This window comes from Trachymyrmex septentrionalis, unplaced genomic scaffold (assembly GCF_001594115.1).
Source record: "Trachymyrmex septentrionalis isolate Tsep2-gDNA-1 unplaced genomic scaffold, Tsep1.0 scaffold91, whole genome shotgun sequence".
NCBI classification, from domain to species: Eukaryota; Metazoa; Arthropoda; class Insecta; order Hymenoptera; family Formicidae; genus Trachymyrmex; species Trachymyrmex septentrionalis.
In genome coordinates this window covers 672,835-682,658 of record NW_017306102.1, presented here as the reverse complement: position 1 = coordinate 682,658, position 9,824 = coordinate 672,835, and the positions used below count along the sequence as shown (strand labels likewise).

The window sequence follows — 9,824 nt, the reverse complement described above, 5'->3', positions numbered from 1 at the left end:
AATATCGTATCCGTCAACGTGCCTATGGAAACGTTGTCGAAAGAACAGTGGGAGGCGTACCGTAGCGCGACGCGTTGTCACATTTGCGAGAAACTGTTCGCGTCGGACGACACGCTGGTACGCGATCATTGCCACTTAACCGGTAGATACCGCGGTCCTGCGCATTCAAACTGTAACTTAAATTCATAAAAATTAATTATTATTATATACTTAATAAAAATTCATTATATATTCCGATCGTTTTCCACAATTTATCGGGCTACGACGCGCATTTTATAATTAAGGAAATCGCTACAGCATATGAAGGACGAGTAGATGTATTACCGATGACCAAAGAAAAATACATCTCCTTCACGAAACATGTCGATAGCACTAAAGATAAAACTAAAAATAACTCTCAAAGAAATTGCGTAAAATTCAGATTTATTGATTCTTTCAAATTTCTCAGTACAAGTCTCGATAAATTAGCGTCGTATCTCGATAGAGACAAATTAAAAATTATACGTTCAAAATTTCCAACATTATCGGACGAAGAATTTGAATTACTGACTCGTAAAGGTGTCTTTCCGTACGAGTACGTTGACTGTGTCGAAAAATTGCGGGACACGCTCTTACCACCGCGCGAATCTTTTTACAGTTCGTTAACGGGCGATACCGTATCCGAGAGCGACTACGCTCACGCGGCGAACGTATGGCAGCGATTCTCCATCCGAACGCTCGGCGAGTACAGCGATCTGTACTTGAAAACCGATGTCTTGTTATTAGCCGACATTTTTGAAAATTTCCGCGAAAGTTGCGTCGCGAGTTACGGTCTCGATCCAGCGCATTATTACACCTTGCCTGGTTTCACGTGGGACGCGATGTTGAAACATACGCGTGTAAAGTTTGAGTTGCTCACTGATATTGACACGATCATGTTCATCGAGCGCGGTATACGCGGTGGTCTCAGTCAATGTTCAGGCAGATACGCGCAGGCTAATAACAAGTACATGCGTTCGTACGATCCGTCGGAACCGTCGTCGTACTTGATGTACTACGACGTTAACAATTTATACGGATGGGCGATGTGTCAATCATTGCCATACGCCAAATTTCAATGGGTCGAAGACGCTGCGAACTTTGACGCGAGCGCGATCGCTCCGGATTCGCCCACCGGTTACATTCTCGAAGTCGATCTCGAGTATCCGCAGCATGTACACGACCGACACACCGACCTACCGTTCTGTCCGACGCGCGATAAGCCGCCCGGCAAGCGCGAACATAAACTTTTAGCGACGCTGTACGATAAACAGCGTTACGTCATCCACTACCGCAACCTGCAGCAATGTACTCGTCACGGTCTTCGCGTAACAAAGATCCATCGGGTGTTACAATTCGCGCAATCTCCATGGCTTCGCGAATACATCGAACTTAATACATGTTTTAGAACGCGCGCGAAAAATGATTTCGAAAAAAATTTATATAAATTAATGAACAACGCGGTATTCGGTAAAACTATGGAGAATGTGCGCAACCACGTCGACGTAAAATTATTAACTAAATGGGATGGACGGTACGGCGCGGAGGCAATGATTGCAAAACCAAATTTCCACAGCCGTAGCGTCTTTGCGGAAAATTTAATAGCCGTCGAACTGCGGAAACTCGAGGTGAAGTTCGACAAACCGATTTACGTGGGTATGTGTATACTCGACATATCGAAAGTCTGCTTGTACGAATTTCACCACGAGTATATGTTACCACTGTTTCACGATAAATGTAAAATAATGTACACCGATACGGACAGCCTTATATACCGCGTCGAGTGCGAGGACGTTTACGAGACTATGAAACGCGATATCGCTAGATTCGACACGAGCGATTATCCGACGGACAACGCGTACGGTATGCCTCTCGCGAACAAAAAAGTACCCGGTCTGATGAAGGACGAAAATAACGGTGCGATAATGACCGAATTCGTTGGTCTCAGAGCGAAGATGTACGCTGTGAGGGTGGACGGCAAGAAGGACATTAAAAAGGTGAAAGGCGTAAAGAATAACGTCGTAGCGCAAACGATAACGTTCGACGATTACACTCGATGTTTGAACGAAGAGATCGAAATGACTCGTCGTCAATCGTGTATACGATCTAAACTGCACGAGGTATACACGATATCCGAATCGAAAATCGCTCTGAGTCCATACGATGACAAACGATACGTCGTACCGAATTCGACGGAGACGTTACCGTGGGGACATTGGCGGATACCTTTGTAACATATGTACATATCAACATTTATATTACTATTATGTTTTTTACTTTTTTATATTTTCATACGACGTATATGTATTATCTTATATCTTACTTTGTGTATATCTTTTTACATTATTTTAAATATTCTCGTACAATCTACATACCTGTTACTATTATCATTATAATTTACGCATTATGTTTTTACGTTGTACATAAGTATTACTATTATGTTTTATATAGTATCATTTATTATGTATTACTGTTTTTTTCATTACATGTATCATATATTTATATACATATTTTATATCAGTATACTCTAAAAAATGGAATGGATAATAAGAAATATTTTTACACGTTTATATTCTTATATTCTTATATTGTTATACGTATACAAAATATATGAATTAAAAAATTTATCAAATAACATTGTTTTTGTGTATCCATGAATTGTGCGATCCATCGAATCCCAGCCACTTGACGTACGCTTTGTCGCCCTTCCTGCGCAACACTTTCTCCACGAGATACACGTCCGGACGAGTAGCGCGATGCAACTCGTGCTCGTAGAACGCTCCAGCGACGGAATTTCCACGATAGTCCTCGAGTAGATAAGTTACGGGATTGGTACGCTGCACCTTAACGATCGTAAACACTTCGGTGGTCCAATTTGGTGTGTAACCCTTCTCAAAAATCGTCTTGTACTTGCTCACGCGTACCGAATCGCCTACTTTGAATTTTGCAGGACCCGCTATCTTTATCGCACTGTACACCGTGCCCAAGAGTTTTTCGGCGATCGCAGAAGTTACGTCAGAGGGTCGCATGCCGATGGTGCGATGCTTGCGCGCGTTGTAATCTGACACCAGACGCGGCAGCTCGTCGACCCACTTGTAATTGCCGTTGAGTGTAAACATCTTCCACATGTCGTTTTTGAGCGTGCGATTGAACCGCTCGACCACTGACGCTTTCAACGTCGAATACGTGGAATAGTGATTAACGTTGTGTTTTTTCAAGATATTCCGTACATCCGCGTTGTAAAATTCTTTCCCCATATCCGTTTGTAAATTTTTCGGACATCTTTCGCTCTCTCGAACGATCTCAGCGATAGCGTTCGCCGTCTCGCTTCCACCCTTGCTCTTGAGCGGAACGGCCCACGCGTACTTGCTCAACACATCGATGACGGTGAGTATGTAGTGGTAGCCTCTGTTGAAACTCGAGTACGGACGCATCTCAACGATATCAGCCTGCCACAGATCGTCGTACCCCCGGACTATGACACGCCTTCGCGGAAAATTTCTTCTCGCCGGAGCGTGCAATTCCTCGACGAGCCGACGTTTCTCCGAGCTAATTTTTTCTCTCTTTTCATCGGATTTCTTTTTCATGATTCGACGTGTAATACACAGAGTACAAGAAATTAATGTATTTTTCTCGCTGGTGTCCCTCGACTGACTCGTTTTACGAATACGCGAATTAATTTATAATAAGACCGGCTTCGCGAAGTTCCTCGATGATCGACAGCATCTCGTTGTCGTGAGCGTTGTTGCCCGCTCGGTGCGAAGCGTCGAGCAATCGTAGACGATCCACCAGCTCGTTGGGATCATCCCAGTGCACGTAATCGATCGCGTTGTCGTTCAATGTCATTGCGTGAGGCAATCCCTTTCCAGATTTCTTCTGTTTCTTGGGTGTGATCGACATCAACGGCGCGATTACGTGTTTGTACTTGTATCCTCTGTTGCTCAATAATCGGCCCTGCGAATGATACTTGTGTTTGTGCGCGTTCGTCACCAACAGCATGCTCTTGTACTTGTGCATATCGTCTTCCGTGTAGAGGGCATCGTCGGGAATTCTCTTGAAAATCAACTCGTAAAGACCCGGTGTACCGGCGTATCGTACGCCGTCGATAATTATGTTGTCCGCGTCATCCACGTCGAAACGTTTATTGCCAAACATCAGCCCATCCTCGTGCAGGTAAACGCCGTACACGCGATCTATACCGCTCTCTTTATCTTTCGCTCCCCTCAGGACGGCCTCGACGTACTTTTGACCCAGCGGGCCCAAACCAGCTCGTAACGCCTCTCGACCTTCCGACGTTTGCAGCTGATTTTGAACCTTCGTCGCTAGCGAATCTTCCGTCGTTTCGAAAACGTTCTCCAACGACTCTATCGTTGGTACGATTTTGGCACGCGGGGTGGAGGCTATTGGCTGTACATCATCGTGCGATCGATCATTGGATTTATGCAGAGTCGTGGAACGCTCGAACGTCTCGCTCGCTTTTTCTCTCTCCTCTTGTTCCTCTTCCTCCTTCCTCTCGCGTTTATGGGCAGACGCTGCATCTTCGTCGCGCGACTCTCTCTTTGTCGCGCGCACGTCGGAGCTGTCGGCGAAAAGTCGCAGCGGCTTGATAAGAGGCCTAAAACGTCTGTTCAACGCGATGTCCTCCTCGATTCTACCGGTCTTCAGAGCGCGATGTTTCTTGCGGATCGACTCGCTCGTCTTCTCGATCGCTCTCGCGATTTTTTCACGCTCGCGCACATCCGCCATGTTCGTCCGAGGCTAAGTATCGACAACGACTGGTCGCGTTACGGTATCGCGAACTCGTTAAATCCTTTTCTGTATCGTCCATTTGTGAGCGCACTGTCTTTGTCTACCACTACGAATCCATACTTTTGTCGCCAACAGGCGTGGCACAACTCGCAAAATTCGTTGTACGACATGTCGGTATTTACATGATCGTTGTAAACGTGTTTCAAGTTGGTACCGTCCTGTTTGAATAGGATCAGAAGGTTCGCGTTGTCGCGTATCAGATGTTTAGGTATTCTCGCGTACGTCTGACAGAGATAGAAGCAGTCAACGTTCGCGTGGCGACCCATCGAGAAGTATTCTCTCACCGCATCCTGCTTGTCGCATGCCACGTCATCAAAGATAAAAATAGAATTTGGACGCGCCTCACTCGGTGGAACGACGTCGCTGTTGTTGGAGAACGTAAAGTAGCCGATTTCGTCGATAGACGTAAACAAATTTTCGAGATATCGATACTTTGGCTGTTGCAACGATTTCGAATAGACGTACACGTTCTCGAAACGTACGCCGTTCGGGCTCTCGAGTAAGCTTACGAGAACGTTGGTTTTACCGCAATTCGACGGGCCGCAAATGATCGCGCGTATAGTACTCGGCAGCATTTCGCCGTGCTTGCGCTTCTCCGCGCTATCTCCCATCATTCGCGATTTCGCGTCGCAGTTCGTGACGCGTATCGTCAACGGTTGCAGCACGAATTTCATGCTCGCACTACGGGCTGTGCGCTCTCGAACGGCTATTTAAAGACGCGCGAATCCCGCGAATCGCGCAGTAGCAAAATGTATCTCGCGCTGAGTCATCCTTCCGATATTCGAAACTTGAGCGCCGAGCAGTTACAATATATACCGAAGGTCGTGCTCTTACGCGTGTACGGCGATTACGTCGAACACGTCTGGGACCGGCTTCCGGAACACGTGAAGGCGGATTCGGAGGTTCGAACCTATCGTCGGTGCGACGAGCACTACAATCAGCCGTGGCAGCGAACGCACATCGACGGTCCCGCACCTAAGATAAAGGACTGTAACGAATGTCAGCGTCGCGCGGCGGTCTGTTGAATCGAGCGGTAAACGCGCTTCCTTTCGAGTTACATATTCCGGGCTACCAGTTTTGCGGCCCAGGCACTCGACTTGCGAAGCGATTAGCCAGAGGTGACGCGGGCATAAATCCGCTGGACGCGGCGTGTCGGGAACACGACATTGCGTACTCGCGCAGCAACGATCTCACCGATAGACACGCGGCGGACGATATACTAGCCGAGAAGGCGCGGAAACGCATTACCGCGAGTGATTCGGCTCTGGGCGAGAGAGCCGCCGCTGCTGCCGTTTGGGCAGCGATGAAAGCCAAGACCAAGATCGGCATGGGCATGAAACCGAAGAAGACAACGACGAAGAAAAAAACGACGAAAAAGCGGATACTTCCAACGGCGAAACGAGGCGGTGCGTTACCGTTTCTGCCAATGTTGGGCGCGCTCGGATCCTTGATCGGCGGAGCGGCCAGCGTGGCGAAAGCGGTAAACGACAACAAAGCCGCGCGACGTCGGCTCGAAGAGCTGCAACGACACGATCGCGCGATGGAACAGGGCCGCGGACTGTATCTCGCTCCGTACAAATACGGACGCGGACTGTATCTCGGTCCGTACAAGCATGGACAGGGTGCAGCTGCAAAGAAAAAAAAAAAAACCCCAAAGAAGCGATAAAAATGCCATCCGGCGCAACTACCAATGCACAGTTAAACGTGCTCGCGAGACGTATGCGCGTACCATACTTTAGAGGCGTTTTCATGCGTAACGCGTTACCGACGAGCGGTGCGCGTCGAAACGAAAGCGGTATCGTGAATCTGGACGATGCGACGGGGCCTGGTACTCACTGGGTAGCGTACGCGAAGAGGAACAACCGCGTCGTATACTTTGACAGTTTCGGTAATCTTCGACCTCCCAAGGAACTGGTGCGATATTTCGGGAACGGTGCTACGACGATAGAGTACAATCGTACGTCCTGTCAGACGTACGATCAGAACTTCTGCGGACAGATGTGCCTCCGGTTTCTACAAACGGTAGACGCGCGCGAATTTAAAAAGCTCGGTGAGACGCTGTGAAATTTCAGTATTAGTCGAACACCGCCATGTCGCTGACGCTTACGCTGAGCGGGAAGAGCACCGTCCTCACGGCAAACTACTTTCCCGCCATAGATTTGAGTGACGACGATTACGAGCTCGGTCTGGTGATTTTTGAGACTTATCACACGATACCGAACGTGAATAATTCGAACAACAAATTTTATTTTGCCAAAGATGACGTGGAAATTACAATTCCCGAAGGTTCGTACGAAGTGCGAGACATAAATGAATTTCTGAAACGCGCGATTTTACGGAAAAGTCCTCACCGCGACGCGCTTGAAACCGTTGACGTAGTGCGCGGTGACAATAAGAACAATGACACCGATGATAATGATAACGGTGAGGATGGAGAATACCCGATTACGCTCCGCGCAAACTACAACACGATGAGATGCGAGATTAGATGTGCGTACGGAATAAACTTTGACAAACCCAACAGCATTGGATCGCTGCTGGGATTCTCGTCGAAGCGCGTACTGCGACCGCGAAGATGGCACGAATCGGACATGTCGATCAACATAATGAACGTAAACGTTATCCGCGTAGAGTGCAGCGTGACCGCGGGTGCGTACAGCAACGGCAAAAGCGCGCACACGATACACGAATTTTCACCGAGCGTGCCGCCAGGATATAAGATATCGGAGAGGCCGGCGCAGATCATTTACCTGCCGATCATCGCACGGAGCATTACGGATCTGACGATACGCGTCGTCGACCAGAACGGACGATTGCTCGATTTTCGCGGAGAAGAGATCACCGTTAGATTGCACGTACGACGTCTGCAGTGATAACGTGAACGTGAGATGCTCGTGTTGAACGGAACGGAGCGCACGCATAGAGATAACGTATTCTTTACAAGGCCAACGACGTCACAGCTCGATAACACTCGCTCATCCGACTGCATTAGAAAGAAGAAGAAGCTCAGCGCGTCGAACGTTACATTTTTAAAGTCTTTGGGATTCGCGGTGCGCAACATTTGAGATGACTGATATCCTAAACATTAAAAGCGAGCCGGTCTTCGACGATCGCATCGTCAAGATTGAGACTCACACGTACAACCCGTTCGCCAACACAACGTTCGGGTACAGCGACGAGATAAGAATACCCATACAGCAACAGGATCTATACACATTGCCGTACGAAAGCTTTCTATACGTCGAGGGAAAACTGACGAAGAACAAAGTGGTCCAGGGTGCTAGCGTGTCATTGGGAAATAATTGCGTCGCGTTTATATTCGATGAGATTCGATATGAACTCAACGGTGTGGAGATTGATCGTAACAGAAACGTGGGCATAACTAGCACGATCAAAAACTATGTAACAGTGTCATCCGACAGAAGCGTGATTCTGCGGAATGCCGGCTGGGATGCGCAGACTACTGCGGCCGGATACTTTAATTTCTGTGTTCCGCTCTACGTACTGCTGGGATTTTGCGAAGATTACAGACGTGTGGTGATCAACGCTCGTCACGAATTGATTTTAATACGAGCGCGCAACGACAACAATTGCCTGACGGGAGATTCGACGACAGAGCCGACGCTCGAATTATTCAAAGTACAGTGGCGAATGCCGCACGTGTTATTGAGCGAGATAAATAAGCTGTCGATGCTGCGCGCTTTGGAGAGCGGACGATATCTGAGCATGGCTTTTCGCTCTTGGGATCTGTACGAGTTTCCGCTCTTGCAGAGCACAACCAAGCATTCGTGGGCCATCAAGACGGCTAGTCAGCTCGAGAAGCCGCGCTACGTCATTTTCGCTATGCAAACAGGTCGAAAAAATATCATGTCTGAGGATGCGAGTCGATTCGACCACTGCAAATTAACCAATGCTAAACTCTACCTGAATACGGAATGTTATCCGTACGATGATTTGAATCTGGATTTTGATAAAAACAGATGTGCGATTCTGTACGACTTGTACGCGCGTTTCTGCAAGGGCTACTATGGATACGAGTATCTCGAGCCGAGTCTCACCTTTACAACTTTTTTACGTAATGGCCCGTTCGTGATCATCGATTGCTCTCGACAGAACGAATCGGTCAAGAGCGGTACCGTGGACGTGCGATTAGACTTTGAATGTAAGGAGAACGTGCCCGCGAATACGACAGCCTATTGTCTCATCATACACGATCGTGTGGTTCAGTATAATCCATTGACCAACGTTGTGCGCAAAATCACCTAAATTTTACCTCCGACACTATATAAAATCTACGATACGCCGCGATCGATCGCAGTATTCTCGACAACATGTCCGTGCCAACGTTCGTGGATCTGCAAGGTTTCATCGTTAACAAGAAATTTATCGTGAAGGAAGTGGCGGTGCTGAAACAGGGGACCGTTCTCACGCATTATATTTTTACGAGTCCCGTACCATGGAAATTTTTGACAAGATCCGACAGGTCTTGCGCTTCCTGGTTGAGTGCTTATCACCATGGATTGCGATGGGAGGACGGGATGATTCCGTACAACGAGGCGAAACGCCTGATCACGACAGCTGTATTTGAAGATGATGCTATCGTGTACGTTAAGGGACGCGAGAAACGAACGTGGCTGTGGAACTTGCTTCTGGACGATGAGCGAGAACGCGTGTACATCGACACCTTGGATGCGGTTTACGAGGACGTCGAATCTTTAACTAATCTTGATGTCACTAATACTGTGCGATGTGGACTGCATGTTAAGAATTGCGCGTTACAAAATGTATTAAAAATATATAATTGGTGGTTGCGAAAGAATTTTTAAATAAAAATATGTTAACGTATTTATTACATATTTCTTTTTTCCCTTCCTTTATAATACGTGTACTTGTATAAACGTATATGTATAAACGTATATGTATAAACGTATATGTATGAACATACGTATAAACGTACGTATATGTATGTATAAATGTATGTACGTATGTACGTATAC

General features: G+C 47.3%; 2 protein-coding genes across 2 annotated transcripts; both read left to right on the top strand.

The window, feature by feature from the left end:
* The first annotated feature begins 326 nt into the window (after nt 1–326).
* LOC108756035 lies at nt 327–2,252 on the top strand. Its single transcript, XM_018499577.1, has one exon. It carries the CDS (start codon nt 327–329, stop codon nt 2,250–2,252), a length of 1,926 nt encoding a protein of 641 aa, XP_018355079.1.
* A 5,641-nt stretch (nt 2,253–7,893) lies between these two features.
* On the top strand, nt 7,894–9,093 carry LOC108756034. The gene has a single exon (XM_018499576.1). It carries the CDS (start codon nt 7,894–7,896, stop codon nt 9,091–9,093), a length of 1,200 nt encoding a protein of 399 aa, XP_018355078.1.
* The last annotated feature ends 731 nt before the right edge of the window (nt 9,094–9,824 follow it).